The sequence below is a fragment of the Macaca mulatta genome, chromosome 6, assembly GCF_049350105.2.
Source record: "Macaca mulatta isolate MMU2019108-1 chromosome 6, T2T-MMU8v2.0, whole genome shotgun sequence".
Lineage (NCBI taxonomy): Eukaryota > Metazoa > Chordata > Mammalia > Primates > Cercopithecidae > Macaca > Macaca mulatta.
Window position 1 is genome coordinate 63,975,834 of NC_133411.1, and position 17,843 is coordinate 63,993,676.

Genomic DNA, 17,843 nt, shown 5'->3' on the forward strand with positions numbered 1-17,843 from the left:
GGGATTACAGGCACTCACCACCACATCTGGCTAATTTTTGTATTTTTAGTACAGATGGGGTTTTGCCATGCTGGCCAGGCTGGTCTCGAACTCCTCACCTCAGGTGATCCACCTGCCTTGGCCTCCCAAAGTGCTGGGATTACAGGCGTAAGCCATGGCACCCAGCCAGAAATAATTTTTACTGTGTTAAAACAATGAAGCTTTGGATTTTATGTGTTACAACAGCTATAATTACTGTAACTTAAATGGGCTTTTTAAATCTTCCAGAATCAGCTAATAGGTTTTGAAATGACCACTCTGAGTGAGGCAAGTAAAAGCAATTATGTGTAGTAAATTAAGACAGAAGAAACAGAAAAGGTACATTTTAAACTTATTTTCTAAATACCACTCTTGGGAAAACAGTATGATTTTGTGACTAAGTATTTTTGTGGGGTCATTCTTTTTTTTTGTTTTTCCTACTTCATCAAGAGGGAGTCATACCCTCATGGTGCCTATTGATTGTTAACTGTCTGCGTTTGCTGTTTCTTCTCTAAACATCCTTGTTTTGTTGGGCTTTGGGTAAATCCTAGTTTTCTGTTATTTCTGGACATAGTCCAATATAATAAGAGTCAAGTCTTGGGAATAGTCCTGGAATTTCCCAAGACCTTTTATTTTACTGTAAAAGAGATTGAAGTAAAGAAATCTTGTTATTCCTCAGCCTGGAAGATTATGGCCTTGGGCTTCTCAACCCAGACAGAGCTTCAGGTTTTAGTTCTGGACACAGAGTTGAGAGGGTGAAGCATATAGAATACACTCCTTGTGCTGCTGGCCTATGACCTAGACTTGGAAATGCTCAATTCCTGTCAGAGGCATGTTCTGCAGAGGAGAAAATGTCCACCATGTTACTGATTCCATAGTAGAAATTCTGTTAGCAGCTGCTCTGAGGGGCTTTCTAAAGAATGGGAACTGAGGCCATGTAGACACAGAGGAATGGAGAAGCTACCCTTGCTATGGACAAAACCTTTTCCTTCGTTGCTCAGTTATCTTACAAAAAGGTGGCCTTCTTGATCATCCAATTTACTTGAGTGTATTTTTTCACAGGGCTTCTAGGTGCACACACTTCCGGTTTCCTTCTAACCCCCTGGTCTCCCTGCTGCTGGCTCCTTTGCCTCCTCCCAGCTCCTAAAGGCTGGCATTGCCCTGGGTTTAGACATTAACCTTTCTGCCCAGTCACTGCTCTTTTGCCCTATTTAATTTTCTTCATAGCCCTCGTCACTATTAATGATCTTATTTATTTGTTAACTGGTATGCTTAAGAGCTTCACTAGAATATAAGCTCTGTGACATCAGAGACTCTAGTTTATTTACTGTGGAACTTCAAAGGACTAGAACAGTCTTTGGTCCATAAAATGTGCTCAAAAAATAGTTGTTGAATGCATAATTGACTTACTGATTAATGGAATGAATGAATATATGAATTCTGATGATGACAAACAGCATATCTTCTTAAAGATTAGGAGACAAAACTTTTATTGAAGTAGGAGGAGACAGTTTGAGATTATTGTAGAATATTTTGTTGTGGTCCTATCTGCTGCAACTTAAAAAAAAAAAAAAGATGGTTTTCTTTTTCTTTTTATCAGCCACAGAGGGATGGATTAGATGACCTTCTCATAGAAGTTGAGTCGCTCCCAACTTGAGCATCATGTAAACCTGGCCACTTACCTCACATCGGGCTCAGCAGTGGCAGCATGCAGTGGCAGGCGGCCATTTTTATCTGGGATATTGTGCTTGGCACCATTTCTGAGTAGACTCACACAGCCTTCAAGCCAGCCCTGAAATACAAGAGCAACCACATCATTATATAACAGAAGCCCACGTAACATGGTCCAACAAACTTTCTCTAGATTTTTTTCCCCTTCTCTGGTTTGGCTAAACACATATTTTATTTGACTTGAAGTGGTTAAGAACCACAACTCCATCTTAGTGCCTCAACAGAGGACCGAAGGTCTTGAAGTACAGATTCCCAGGTTTATGGAAGGACCTTTCCCCTTTAGATGCAGACTGACCTTAGAATCTCTCCATCTCCCCCTCCCCATTTCTAGGGCCACTCACTGGTATTACACGTATAAGCTCAGACTGCATGATAAATGGGCCTTGGTCCTCTATTGCAAGCTCCTTTTCTAGTAACCACAAGGACAGCACCTTGCCTATTCAAGTCAGTCCCCCTCCCAGTGCCTAGAAGTCTAACCTGAGCTCTACTGCAATGGCTGGGACCCTGCCACCTTATTGACTGATCTTTCTGATGCTGAAAGCTTGAATCCCTAAACATAAGGCATCACCAGCACCTTCCAAAGGTTTCCTATTGCTATGTTTTATCCACCTGTAAATTCCCCAAAAACTTTATGTGAACTGCTGAAACCTGCTGTCTACAATTGTCTAGATTGAGACCTGATATGGCCACATCTCATGCTTGTTACATCCTCGGTCGACACTTACTGCTGGGTCATCTTCTCATTGTCTCTCCCATTTCAAAGGGCCGGTATAATTTCAGGCTAGCCCTCCCTCCCATGCTACTTTAACTGACCCATACCTATTGATAACCAAGTTTGGCTCGCGTGTTAAAGAGGATGTCTTCTACATTCATCCAGAATGGCTTGGGTTACTTGCCCAATTACAAGCAGACTTAAAAAGAGATGAAATTATTTTTATGAAGAATAATAGGATAACCCTCTATTTTGTTCAGAAGCAGGCTTCCCATCATCCTACATTCGTGTCTAGGCAAACCTCAAAATTATCCAGTAAAATGAGAAAGATGACTGAAGATTTTTCCTCCTTACATTGAAAGCAATAAAAATCAAAATGTTGGCCGGGCGCGGTGGCTCACGTCTGTAATCCCAGCACTTTGGGAGGCCGAGGCAGGTGGATCACAAGATCAGGAGATCGAGACCATCCTGGCTAACACGGTGAAACCCCATCTTTACTAAAAATATAAAAAATTAGCCGGGCATGGTGGCGGGCGCCTATAGTCCCAGCTACTCGGGAGGCTGGGGCAGGAGAATGGCGTGAACCTGGGAGGTGGAGGTTGCAGTAAGCTGATGTCGTGCCACTGCACTCCAGCCTGGGTGACAGAGCGAGACTCTGTCTCAAAAAAAAAAAAAAAATCAACATGTTAATAAATGCGTGGAGAAGAAGGAAGATCATGATCAGAAAATAACCTTTTGGTTTTGAAGTCTGGAAGGAAAATTAACAAAAATGCATCAAAACTCAGAGTATGAATATTGAATATGATTTTGTAGAATTGACCATTAATATCTAAGTCTTAAGTAGAAGCAAGTATTTTTCTGGCATTTCCAGTCTTGAGTCATGGCTTACTGATGCATTAAATCTGTTTTTAGTTGTTAATGTCTAAATCATCAAGTTCTCAGATTAAAAGGAGAAATTAGACCCAGAGACCCAAAAGACAGGCATGCTGGGCAAATTTTAGAGTTGCCAAAGATTTACAGTTTTTGAAAAGCAGATCTTTTGGTGGGGGAAAGTTTGAAACACTTCTAAAAATCATATTGCAACATTTCCTGGAACTCTGGGTGTGTCAATGGTTTTCTGATTTTTTTTTTCTTGAAGATGAAAAGAAGAAAAACCATTGAATATACTATCTGAAACACTTGGTCAGTCACTATTAAGAACCAACAAATGAGTTTTATACCTACTATGTGCTGGCTGATTCCCCCAGTGTTTACTCTTCAGCTGTGATGGGCATTTTTTTTTTTTTTTATTAAGTGTTACAAATGAAGGAGAAAGCACAAAGAGATACAGTGATTTGCCTAACCAATGTCGCACACCTGTGAAATTTGATCATTTGAATTGGGTCCTTCTTGTTGTATCCAACTACTAAACCAGAGTTGAGAAGTCAGGGGAAAAAGCAGGCCGGGCACGTAACATTGCTCCAAAATTCAGTTATCTGCAAGCCTGGCTGCTGAAACTGCCTAGTAACTAGTTTTATCTAATGGCTTCCGAAAAACCTGCTGCAACAAAAAGAATTTTACCCACCATGGTCACTCACCAATCAGAGCTTGCCAGCTCCCCAAAACTCAACTAGTGCCAATGAACTTTCTAGAAAAACAATATGTAACATTTCTCCTTCTAATAAAACCTACAACTTCCTCTTCATTCTTTGGACATACCGAGGACCACCTGGTGTGTGTATTGCAATTCTTTTTTCCTTGTTTTTTGAGACAGTGTCTCACTCTGTCACCCAGGCTGGAGTACAGTGGTGTCCGGAGCTGCACGCCCCGGCCATAGCGAATAATAACTGACGATTAAAAACGCCTGAGCTCTATTCATTTCCACCTTCTACCTCCTCCCTAGATTTACCTTTTTCCCTGTATTAATACCTCATAAAAGATGGCGCTCTTCCTGCTTCTTCTTCACCCATTTTTCCCGCGCCCGCGAAAATTACTACCTGACAGTGCAGGTGCAACATGACGTTCGACCAGAGAAACCAATACCTATCTGGCCACGCCTCCACTATGAGATCATTTTCGCCTTGGCCCAACCCCTTCCCCTCCAAGTGTATATAAGGCACTGCATTACCGCCATTAAACGAGACTTGATCAGAGCACTGTCTTGTCTCCATTTCTCGTATCTCTTGTTCCCCAAATTCCCACCCCCTCCTCCAGGGCCTGCTTCGACTATCCCGCGGGCCGGGATACGTGGCGCCCGAACAGGGACCTGGAAACGAGGGACTCCATGAGGAAGAGGACGCCAAAGGACGGTTGACCACTAACAAAGACAAAAGGAATTAAACCGATCACCGCGGGAACCTGCCGCGTCTGAATCGAAGGTAAGTGACGCGTCCGAAATGGGACAAGAATTAAGTCAACATCAAATATATGTAGGACAATTAAAAGAGGCTTTAAAGATACGAGGAGTAAAGGTTAAAGGTAATGACTTGTTTAAATTTTTTGATTTTGTAAAAGATACTTGCCCTTGGTTCCCACAGGAAGGAACTATTGATAACAAAATATGGCGGAGAGTAGGGGATTGTCTTCAGGACTATTATAATACTTTTGGGCCAGAAAAAATTCCTGTGACCGTTTTCTCTTATTGGAACCTCATTAGAGATTTAATAGATAGGAAGGAGGTCGATCCGCAAGTCATGGCTGCGGTCGCTCAGACAGAGCATATTTTAAAGGTGAGCTCCCATTCTAACCTTGCGAGGCCTCCGCAAGATACGGAGGAGGGTCTCATTTCCCTCGAGGGTGATCGTGGGAGTGGATCCCAGTGGATGTGCGGATGGCTGGGCGGGTCTTGCATGTTTGCAGTTTTTGTAAATTTGTCGAGTACCATCTGAAAATAATTATTACTATTCAGTGATTCTCAAGCTTTCTCAATTTTGGCAGTGTATATGAACCACCTGAAGATTGTATTTTAATTGGTTAAAACAATGGTTCTCATTGAGTTTCAGCCTTCAGTGTGCATGAAACTCACTTGGGAGGCTTGTTCAATCACAGCTTGCAGAGCTCTGCCCTCCAAGTTTCTGATTTGCTGCGTCTGGGGTGCAGACCATTATTTACTTATCTACCATGTACCCAGGTGATGAGGTTTTTGGTCTTGTAGGCATGCTTTGCGTTTACAAGATTTAAGAGCAGTAAATATCACTATGATCCTTATGGGTGCCTTACAACCAGGATTACCTTCACCGGTTGCAATTCCTCAAAAATATTTTAAAATCATTATTGACCTTAAAGATTGCTTTTTTACAATTCCCCTTCATCCTGCTGACCAAAAAAGATTTGCCTTTAGTCTTCCATCTACAAATTTTAAACAACCAATGAAACGCTATCAATGGAAAGTCTTACCTCAGGGTATGGCTAATAGTCCTACCTTGTGTCAAAAATATGTAGCTGCTGCTATACAGCCAGTCAGAAAAACGTGGGCACAAATGTATATTATACATTATATGGATGATATTTTAATAGCAGGAGAAATTGGCGAACAAGTCTTACAGTGCTTTGCTCAACTCAAACAAGAGTTAGCAGCAGCTGGACTACAAATAGCCCCAGAAAAGGTACAATTACAAGATCCATACACCTATCTTGGTTTTCAAATTAATGGACCCAAAATCATTAATCAAAAGGCCGTTATACGTCGTGATCATTTAAAAACTTTAAATGATTTCCAAAAATTACTGGGAGACATAAATTGGCTTCGGCCATACTTAAAACTCACTACAGGAGAGTTAAAACCTCTTTTCGATATATTAAAAGGAGACTCTAATCCAAAATCTCCCAGGTCCATTACTAAAGAAGCATTAATGGCACTCCAACAGGTAGAACATGCCATTGCAACACAATTTGTTACCAGTATTGACTATTCTCAGCCATTAATATTCCTTATTTTTAACACAACAATAACCCCTACTGGCCTATTTTGGCAGAACAATCCCATTATGTGGGTACACCTGCCCTCCTCCCCTAAAAAGGTTTTGTTGCCTTATTATGATGCCATAGCTGATCTAATTATCTTGGGAAGAGAAAACAGTAGAAAATACTTTGGAAAAGAACCCTCTACCATTATACAGCCCTACACTCAATCACGCATTCATTGGCTGTTACAAAATACGGAAGCCTGGCCAATTGCTTGCGCTTCTTACACTGGCTCAATTGACAACCATTACCCACCTAACAAACTCATTCAATTTTGCAAACTTCATGCGTTTGTGTTTCCCCATATTACCAGCAAAGAACCTCTCAATAACGCATTATTAATTTTCACTGATGGATCTTCCACAGGACTTGCCGCTTACACTTACAATAATGTAGTCGTTAAATTCCAGACCACTTATACATCAGCTCAGCTGGTCGAATTGCAAGCTATAATTGCAGCACTATCAGCTTTTCCTTGTCAGCCACTTAACATTTACACAGACAGCACCTACCTGGCTCATTCAATACCCCTCTTAGAGACCGTGCCTCAAATTAAACATATTTCAGACACAGCTGACCTATTTTTACAATGTCAACAACTTATTCGAAAAAGGACTACTCCCTTTTTTCTTGGGCATATTAGAGCACATTCAGGATTACCGGGACCTTTAACACAAGGTAACGCAACAGCTGACATGGCAACAAAAATCATAGCCACAGTCACTACAGACAATTTGCAACAAGCACAAAAAGCACATGCCTTGCATCATTTAAACGCCCAAACCTTAAGACTCATGTTTAAACTTACCAGAGAACAAGCTCGACAAATAGTTAAACAATGCGCCAACTGCATAACGTATTTGCCTGTTCCCTATCTAGGAGTTAACCCCCGAGGACTCATCCCCAACGAAATTTGGCAAATGAACGTTACTCACCACTTAGAATTCGGTCAGCTAAAATATATCCATGTATGCATAGACACCTATAGTGGATTCATCAGTGCAACTCTCCAAACAGGAGAGGCCACCAAACATGTCATAGCTCATTTATTGCATTGCTTTTCTATTTTAGGAATACCCAAACAAATCAAAACAGACAATGGCCCTGGTTATATAGCCAAAACCTTTTTACAATTCTGTAATACCCTACAAATTAAACATACCACAGGTATTCCCTACAATCCCCAAGGACAAGGTATAGTAGAAAGAGCTCATCTGTCTTTAAAAACTGTTATCACAAAATTAAAAGGGGGGAGCTGGTACCCCATGAAGGGTACCCCTAGAAACATAATCATGCCCTGTTTATCCTTAATTTTTTAAATTTGGACAGTCATGGAAAATCGGCTGCCGATCGTTTCTGGCATCCTGAATCTCAAAAACAGTTTGCAATGGTAAAATGGAAAGATCCACTTGATAATTCATGGCATGGCCCCGATCCAGTTTTAATTTGGGGAAGAGGCTCAGTATGCATCTTCTCACAAAAAAATGATGCAGCCAGATGGCTGCCTGAAAGATTGGTAAGACAAATAAATCATAACCATTGTCAGTCCAGGGAAGATAAATCTCCCTGAGAAGTTCTTTCCTTTTTGTTTTTCAGAAAATGAAGCCTAACATGAGATTCCTTTGGAGAATAATCGCTCTATATAACATAGTGACAGTCTATGCAGGTTTTGGTGACCCTCGTAAGGCAAGAGAATTATTACGAAAACAATACGGCCAGCCTTGTGATTGCAGAGGGGGACAGGTATCTGAACCTCCGTCAGACAGAATCACCCAGGTGACTTGCTCGGGCAAGACAGCTTACCTAATGCCAGACCAGTCATGGAAATGAAAAGTGCTGTTTTTACGCCAACAAATCCGGAATCGTCAGAGATAAGATAAAGACTTTACAGGAAGAACTAGAAGAGCGCAGAAAAGGTCTGGTCGCTAATCCCTTGTGGACTGGACTCGATGGACTTCTCCCCTATCTCCTGCCATTTATTGGTCCTTTACTTACTCTTCTACTCTTTCTCACTCTCGGGCCTATAATCTTTAATAAGCTTATGGCATTCGTCAGACAACAAATCGAGGCCTTCCAGGCCAAACCTATACAGGTCCATTATCATCGCCTTGAGATGACTGAAAATGGTGAGTCTTATTTGCCTTAATAAGACCACCTCTCCTGTGTGCTGAACTGGACAGTCAATGACGGGTAAGAGGACACTATCTCCATCGGAGCCTAAGACAGGAGGGCCGCCCTTGCTGCTGCCTTATCCCATGACGGGCCTAGAAGGTGGGGATGAGTTGACCCAACCTAAGACAGGCGCAGTTCCCGAGGGGTCGTTTTCTCATCATAAAATAATTAAAAGGGGGACCTGTCCGGAGCTGCACGCCCCGGCCATAGCGAATAATAACTGACGATTAAAAACGCCTGAGCTCTATTCATTTCCACCTTCTACCTCCTCCCTAGATTTACCTTTTTCCCTGTATTAATACCTCATAAAAGATGGCGCTCTTCCTGCTTCTTCTTCACCCATTTTTCCCGCGCCCGCGAAAATTACTACCTGACAGCGCAGGTGCAACATGACGTTCGACCAGAGAAACCAATACCTATCTGGCCACGCCTCCACTATGAGATCATTTTCGCCTTGGCCCAACCCCTTCCCCTCCAAGTGTATATAAGGCACTGCATTACCGCCATTAAACAAGACTTGATCAGAGCACTGTCTTGTCTCCATTTCTCGTATCTCTTGTTCCCCAAATTCCCACCCCCTCCTCCAGGGCCTGCTTCGACTATCCCGCGGGCCGGGATACAGTGGCACGATCTCAATTCACTGCAGCCTCCGCCTCCTGGGTTCAAGTGATTCTCCTGCCTCAGCTTCCCAAGTAGCTGGGACTACAGGCATGCGCCACCACACCTGGCTATGTTTTGTATTTTTAGTAGAGACAGAGTTTCACCATGTTGCCCAGGCTGGTCTCGAACTCCTGACCTCAGGTGATCCGTCTGCCTCAGCCTCCCAAAGTGCTGGGATTAACGGCATGAGCCACCATGCCCGGCCGCAATTCTTATATATCAAATAATACGTTAAATGTAGAGATTCATCTCTCTCTCTCTCTATTTTTATATATTTATTTTATATATTTATTTATCTCTCTATTTTTATTATATATTATAAAATAAAAATATATATATTTATTTATTTTCTTTTTTCTTTTTTTTTGAGATGGAGTTTCGCTCTTGTTGCCCAGGCTAGAGTGCAATGGCGCCAACCTCCGCCTCCTGGGTTCAGGCGATTCTCCTGCCTCAGCCTCTCGAGTACCTGGAATTACAGGCATGCACCACCATGCCCGGCTAATTTTGTATTTTTAGTAGAGATGGGGTTTCTCCATGTTCGTCAGGGTGGTCTCGAACTCCTGACCTCAGGTGATCCTCCAGCCTCCTGGCCTCCCAAAGTGGTGGGATTACAGGTGTGAGCCACCGTGCCCAGCCTCAACTCTACATATTTTATTTGAGTTTGACACATCTGTAGTAAGTTTTTCTGTACACTAAGTTCAGAGTTGTGGCAGAGACTTAACTTCTAAGTGTCCCATTTGGGGAGTTTTTCTTTAATTCTTGAATTTGAACATTGCCAGGAGGGAGGGATGAGCTTCACAGTGCAGTCCCCAGGACAACCGCTTCCCGTGAGCCTCAGCAGAATGATGGAGGGTCCTGCCTTGGGGAGCCACACGGAGATGGGGGCAGAATTTAAAAGGTGGCACCACATGGTGTCCTGCTGGCAGACTCTCCTCATGCAGCCCCTTAGAATATATTCCTAGAAAGAGTTGTCTGCAAAGGTGTCAACTCTCTAGGCTCCGAGGGTATCCATCGTTATTCACCATGATTTAGAGGATCACTTCTTCCCAGTCCCCTGCATAGCTCTCTAGTCAAAGAAATGTAAAATTTTGAATTTTTGAACTTTGAAAGGGGGACAGTTTACTTTCACTACATTCTATGTGCTAGTGGCCGTCAACTTTAGAAACCCCTTCTATTCCCTTCCTCCACCCAGTTTTCTCTTTTCTTCAGCTCAGATACTGGAAAAGTCCATAGCAAGAGCAGTTCTTAAGGCATGTGCTAGAAGGGAGGGGGCTAGGAGGACAGCCATATGTCTGTCTGAGGTATGGGACTTCGGCTAATATGCACAGACCAGTGGCTTTTAAACTTGATGGACAAGTTTTTAAAAATTGCCTGGGAGGCTGAGATGGGCAGATCATGAGGTCAAGAGATCGAGACCATCCTGGCCAACATGGTGAAACCCTGTTTCTACTAAAAATACAAAAATTAGCTGAGTGTGATGGTGCACGCCTGTAGTCTCAGCTACTCGGGAGGCTAAGGCAGGAGAATCGCTTGAACCCGGGAGGTGGAGGCTGCAGTGAGCTGAGATCGCACCACTGCATTCCAGCCTGGTGACAGAGTAAGACTCTGCCTCAAAAAAAAAAAAAGAAAAAAGAAAAAAAATTCCCAAGGAGATTTGTTTAACATGCAGACTCCCCCAACACCAATTACCCTAGTCCTGCTCCCAGAGTATCTGACTCAGGAGGTCTAGGGTACACCCCTGGTACCTGCATTCGATACTAACGTGAATAAGTTCTGATAACCCTCTACCATCGGACCAGCCTGGCACTTGCATTTGAAACAAGCACCCCGAGGGATATTTACACAAAAGATCTGTGGACCACAGTTTGAAAATTTCTTCCCAGATTTGCATGTGAGTTCTAGAGAGAGGGCACAAATAGAAAATGAAAAAGTAGGCTTTAAAGGAAATCTCTATAAGACTTGGGCAATGCTTCATTGCAATCTATGCCAGCTCATGGCAGAAGAGGGTGGTGTTTGGGAAAGGGAAGTGATTTAATTCAGCAGGACACCTTCAGTGGGGCTGGTCCAGAGTGAATTCACCACCATCAGTGGGCAGCAATAGCAAATGCAAGCTATAGCAAATGCAAGAAGCTGCATTGGCAGCAATGGTGGTCACAGTGAAGATTTCTGGGTGCCTCTCTGGAGAGGAAGAAAAAGGATGACCTCCATGTGGTGGTCAGGAGTTGTTTGACATGAGCTCAAGGCACCCCTAGGACCTCCCAAAAGGATTACAGGAAGAGTTTGAGAGGAGAGGGTCTTGAGAATTTTCAGTAAGGCTTAACCAAGCTTGCTCTAATGTTGGGAAATGCTGAGCCAAATTCTCTACTGGTGAGGACTAGTATTACGACACAGTTGTTAAATTGAACCCTGATTGTGGGCTGAGTCCTCTGCTTGACGTTGTCCCTTTAAGAGCCTGCTATGTCTCCCCTGTTCTCTATCGTCCAGTCCCTCCCACCACCTTCCCCAGTTCTCATTGTTCTCCACATTCCTCAGCCTCAAGCTTCTACTCGACCAATCCTACCCCACAGATGTTAACCGGATCTTCACAGTGTTCCCACCCTGTTGGGGTTATTTAGGGAGATTGTTCTTAGAAGCACCAAGTGTGTCCAGAAATATCTTGAGAGAAATTCTGATGCTGTTAAGATAGAAAAGAATGTTTCCCTAATGGCCATATCACCTCTATCTTAGAGGATTGTTAGGAAGATCCAAAATGGCCCAAATTCATGAAACCAACTCTAAGTGGGGATATAAATGTTGAAGATGATTGGAGTAAAGCTTCAAGTTCTAGCTCCTTTAGCCAGCTGCATAGATCCAAGAATGCTCCTCTGCAACTGGGACCCCATAATGACACCCTTAGCCTACCCTGCTCCTTAGACCCTGTGACAGACACAAATCAGTACCAGGTAGGTGGCCAGGCATAAACTTGTGCGGCCATAAGCATCCTGCATGTTAATATTCGCTCCCATCTTCAACAGCAGCTTCACTGTGTCCACTTGACGTCCAGAAACCGCATGCATCAAGGGCGTGCATCCTGGAATGAGACATTTCAACAGCCTTTAAACATATTTGACCCATGAAACTGATGATCAGGCTTTATTGGCCTGTTTATTTATTTTGCTGTTTGCAATACAAACCCAGCTGTTTGTATGAGACTGAAGGGAGATAAAGCTGATTGTTGCTACATCTCTATAAACTATGTATTTTTTTTACTGGCTCTTTACAATCTTTTGCAATTTTGCAATAATTGGCTGAGAAAAACATTTTGGGTAGATGATAAAAATTGCTTATGACTGTGTCAGGGATCAGCATAGTTTAAGACATAACAGATTTATCCTGACTTAGCTTGAACAATGTAGCATCTGGGAGTGCTTTTGGAAAGCCGCTCTATCTGAGATGGGTTCAGCACACTTTCATTGGAGGTGGCGGGTGCTAAGGGACAGCAACAGTGCCCAGCCTTGGATTGCACAAATTCTTGTTGAAAAAGTGGCCACCTGTACTGAAATGCTTCTCTGTTTTCAGAATCAATATAGGCCAAGGCATTTAGTTTTTTATGTGTTTTCTTCCTGAATAAAAATAGAGATGAAATTACACATTCTGATGAACTTTGCAGGGCTGTTGGAACAAGCCAGCCTCATGAGGCAGGATGCAGGTGCTTCTCATTCCTTCAGGTGAAGAAATCAAACCTCAGATTCACCGCTTGCCCAGCTGAGACTTGTGTAGATGTCTTTGGATTGGAGATTGTGATTCTTCTCCAGATGAACTGCAAGCTATGACTCTGAGACATCCCCGAGAAAGGGTAAATCCCAAGATTTCTGTTTTCACTGAAAGAGCACCGAGTTCAGAGTTGTGGCGGAGTCTTAACTTCTAAGTGTCCCTTTTGCCAAAGTTTTCTTTAATATTTGAATTTGAACATTGCCAGGAGGGAGTGATGAGCTTTGCAGTGCAGTCCCTAGGACACCAGAAATTGAGCTGTGGTCGGCAACTCAATTTCTCTCCAATTTTTTTCCTTCTAAAACTCTTTCAGTCACCTGTACTGGGAAAAAGCAGCAATGAAGTGCTATGTCTTAAAATAGTTGCAAAATTTCCTTCCTTTCCCTTCCTCCCTTCCTTTCCTCCTGTCAACAAGTGGTAATTATAACTATTGAGAGAAAAAAAGGACATGCGGCAAAAGGCAATTATTGAAGCAATCTGTGAATCTGAAATACTCAGTAAGTAAAGCTAAAGAATCCCTAGATAGGCCAGGTGTGGTCATGCCTGTAATCCCAGCACTTTGGGTAGGCCGAGGTGGGCAGATCTCTTGAGGCCAGGAGTTCGAGAACAGCTTGGCCAACATGGTGAAACCTCGTCTCCACTAAAAATACAAAAAAAAAAAAAATTAGCTGGGCATGGTGGCACGCATCTGTGATCTTAGCTACTCAGGAGGCTGAGGCAGGAGAATCGCTTGAACCCGGGAGGTGGAGGTTGCAGTGAGCCGAGATTGTGCCATTGCACTCCAGCGTGGGTGACAGAGAGAGACTCCATCTCACAAAAACAAAAACAAAAACAAGAAAAGAATCCCTAGATACTGTTTTCATAAAATTACATGCTATGTCTAGCTAATTTACATCTATCTTGAGAGCCTAGCTTACATATAAATTTCTTCAGGGAACACCTTCTTGACCCTCCATTGTGAACTGGATGTCCATGTTATAATTTTTCATCATCCTTGATTTTTCTCTAGTAACGCTTTTAATATTTTATAATCATGTATTGATTGAGCATAATCATGTGTTTAAAATTTGTCTCTTCTAAGCTATAAATTCGAAGTGGAAGGAACCACATCTCTCATGCTCATCATTGAATCCTCAGTACCAACCACTGTATCTGGTACCGGGAAGATATTAAACAGCAATTCTGAAATGCATAACCAAATGATTACTGAACTAATTTTTTTTTTTTTTTTTTTTGAGACACCATCTTGCTCTGTTGCCCAGGCTGGAGTGCAGTGGTGTGATCATGGCTCCCTGCAGCCTTGACCTTCCAGGCTCAAGCAGTCCTTCCACGTCAATGTCCCAAAGTGCAGGGATTATGGGCATGAGCCACTGCATCTGGCCCAAGTATTTCTTAAGTTTAAAATAATTTTCCTGACGTGTCTCTAACTGAGGTTTAGGGAGGAATGACAGATTTATCTCCAAATTGGGTTCCAAAATTTATTTTAAGTTGGTACATTTGTCCTTGTAGAAAATAGAAGGAAAAAAACCCTCAAAATAAAACAAATAAGAGTACAGCATTGTTCCTGTATATAAAATTCATATATAAAAGAAAAGGTCTTCCTTAAACAAAAGCAATGGGAAAAGTAACAAAAAACAATAGCAACAACAACAAAAATAAGGTACTTAGGAATAAATCTAACTGAAGAAGAGCAAGACTTATGTGGATAAAAAGTATAAAACTTATCGGGTGACATAACAGAAGAACTAAACATGGGAAGACATACTATGTTTATGACGGAGAAGACTCAATATAATAGAGCCATCAATTTCCTGAAAATGAATCTATACATTCATTGCAAGTCTAATAAAAACTCAGCAAAGCTGTTGTGAAACTTGAAAAAAATCCTAAAATTTATCTGGAAGTTTAAAGTGCCAAAAAAATTTCAAGACAATTTTACAGTAGAACTAAAGACGATTATTGCTTTTTGAACCAACAAGATTATAAAGCCATGGTAATTAAAACAATAAATATGTCAACAGAACAGAGGAAAAAGTTCAGGAAATACTTAGACCTATCGAGGAACTCAATATATGACCAAAGTGTAATCACAAATCAGTAGGAAAAAAAAGGTATTCAATAAATGGTGCTGAGAAACTGGCTATACAAAAGGGATACATTAAAATTAGATCTAAAATTCACATCATACATAAATACTTTTCAAATATGAAAAGCAAAATTTAACAACTTATAAAATATATAGACGAATATATTTTATAACATTAAGACTAGTAAGGCCTTACTGAAGAAGACATAAAAACTGCAAACTATAAAGAAAACATTTTATTAAATTAAATTATATTCAAATTAAAATTTTCTGTATTACATAAGATCCCATAAATGAAATGAAAAGGCCAGCTACAGATTGGGAGGTTATTTTAATTCATAAAACCAAGAAAAAATTATGAGCTTAACTAAATAAATAACATCAATAATTGAATCAGAAAGAAATATACAATGTAGGAGCAATTTGAGAGACAGCAGACACAAGCCAATAAACATATGAAAGATTATAAATCTCTCAAATAATTAGAGAATACATATTTCTACATTTCTCAATGTCATTTCTCAATGACATTCATACGTATTGGATTACCAATTATAAAACATCTGAAATGCCAGGTGTTGTCAAGGATTTGGGGAACTCTTACATACTGTTGGTTAAAGTGTAAGTTGGGACAACCAGTTTGGGGGATAAATGTGGCAACATTTCATAAAATTATAGGTGCTCATACCTTATAACCCTGTAATTCCACTTCCAAGTTTATTTCATAAAGAAACTTTCACAGTGATGAACAAAGAGATATAATCAAAGATGATAATGAAGAATTAAACAAGAAATGGCATAAATGAATGTTAATAGAGAAATACATAAATTATGTTAGATTTATGCAAAGAAGTGTCATAGAGCAATAAAAATGTCCAAGTTAAGTTAATCCAGATCCACTTGAATAAATCTTGAAGACATAATTTTGAGTGAAGAAAGCCAATTCAAAGATATACACTATTATTTATGTAAATTTTATAAATCAAAATAACAACAGATTGCTATAAACCCAGGAAAAGTAGTCAAAGCAGAAAAACAGAAACAGGAGAGATACACACCAGCTTCAGAATAGTGGTTAGTTATTTTAAAGGAATGAAGGGAAAAGGGGTGGAATCAGAAAAGGATAAAAAGGGCCTTTAACTGCTCTGTAACTTTTTTCCTTTAAAAAAAATCCAGGAAAAAAATTGCAAATTGTCAAAATTGTTAAATTCTGGGTGTTGGTTACATAGCAGTTTGACGTGTTATTCTCTTTTTTTTTTTTTTTTTTTTTTTTTTTTGAGACGGAGTCTCGCTCTGTCGCCCAGGCTGGAGCGCAGTGGCCAGATCTCAGCTCACTGCAAGCTCCACCTCCCGGGTTCACGCCATTCTCCGGCCTCAGCCTCCCGAGTAGCTGGGACTACAGGCGCCCGCCACCTCGCCCGGCTATTTTTTTTTTTTTGTATTTCTTAGTAGAGACGGGGTTTCACCGTGTTAGCCAGGATGGTCTCGATCTCCTGACCTCGTGATCCGCCCATCTCGGCCTCCCAAAGTGCTGGGATTACAGGCTTGAGCCACCGCGCCCGGCCTGACATGTTATTCTCTGTACTTTGTCTTATGTTTGAAATATTTTATATTTGAAATAAAATACACAAAATAAAGGGTGGAGCAACTTAGTTAAGTAAGGTGTGCAGGAAGGTAGCCTCAGCATCTTGTGTCCTTAAATGATCCACTTTGCTTTTGTGGTAAAGTGTCCAAGAACTTTAAGACATCTGCAGTATAAGATAAGGAGCAGAAAGAGCACTAACCAAGGACACAGAATATTTGGGTCCAGTTCCTAGCTATTTTACTAGCTATGAAACTTTGGTTGAGAAACTTAGCCACTTTGAGACTCATTGTCTTGTCCTGGGTGGTGCAAAGTAATTACAGTATGGTTATGAAATTCCAAAAGCAATAATAATAGCTTGTATTTATTGAGTGTTTATTATGTATCAGGCATAACTCTGAATACTCTAGATGTATTAACCCAGCTAGTTTTGATTTTTGTACTGTCTTAGTCTGTTTTCTGTTGCTATAACTGAATACCCAAGACTGGGTAATTTATAAAGAGAAGAATTTTATTTCTTTCAATTCTGGAGGCTGGGATGTCCAAGGCTGAGGGACTACATTCGGTGAGGGTCTTCTTAGTGGTCGGAACTCTCTGCGGAGTCCCGAGGTGGTACAGGGTATCACACGGCAAGGGGCTCATGAGAGATCACCAAACTAGCTTTTATAACAGACCCACTCCCATGATTACTAACCCACTCCCACAATGACCCATGAGTGGATTAATCCCAATAATCTCCCAAAGGTTCCACCTCTCAACACTACTGCATTGTGGACCAGGTTCCCAACACATGAAATTTGGGGGAACACATTCAAACTATAGCATGTAGCTTGAATGTAGTTGAAATTGGGTATACTGATTCCTTCCACCTTATTCCTTTTCAAAATTGTTTTAACTATCCTAGTTCCTTTGTATATCTATACACATTTTAGCTAATCTTGTCTATATACACAAAAAATCTTGCTGGGGTTTGGTAGAAATTGTGATCTCCGTCTTATGCCAAGATGTCTCCTCAGAATTTGCACTAAAACTGTATACAAATTTGAAGAGAACTGCATGTTTAATATGTTGAGCCACAAACATGTTATGCCTTTCCAATTATTAAGATCTTTGATTTATTTAATTAGCACTTTATAGTTTTCAACATACAAGTTCTGTACATATTTTGTTGTATTTACACCTAAGTGTTT

The 17,843-nt window shown here is 41.1% G+C and overlaps 1 protein-coding gene and 1 long non-coding RNA gene across 2 annotated transcripts in view; one reads left to right on the plus strand and one right to left on the minus strand.

The window, feature by feature from the left end:
- The window catches only part of ANKRD55 (ankyrin repeat domain 55), a 143,862-nt gene that overhangs the window by 79,094 nt on the left and 46,925 nt on the right, over window positions 1-17,843 (minus strand). Inside the window, exons 3-4 of the mRNA XM_028849443.2 lie at window positions 12,175-12,305; window positions 1,701-1,810 (exon numbers count right to left, since the gene is read on the minus strand). Of these exons, the coding sequence (XP_028705276.2) occupies window positions 1,701-1,810; window positions 12,175-12,305 (241 nt within the window). The remainder of the gene's footprint in view (window positions 1-1,700; window positions 1,811-12,174; window positions 12,306-17,843) is intronic.
- LOC144341422 (uncharacterized) lies at window positions 3,124-9,099 on the plus strand. The gene is made up of 2 exons (XR_013418341.1): window positions 3,124-4,818; window positions 8,000-9,099. It is a non-coding gene; the product is annotated as an uncharacterized LOC144341422 (long non-coding RNA).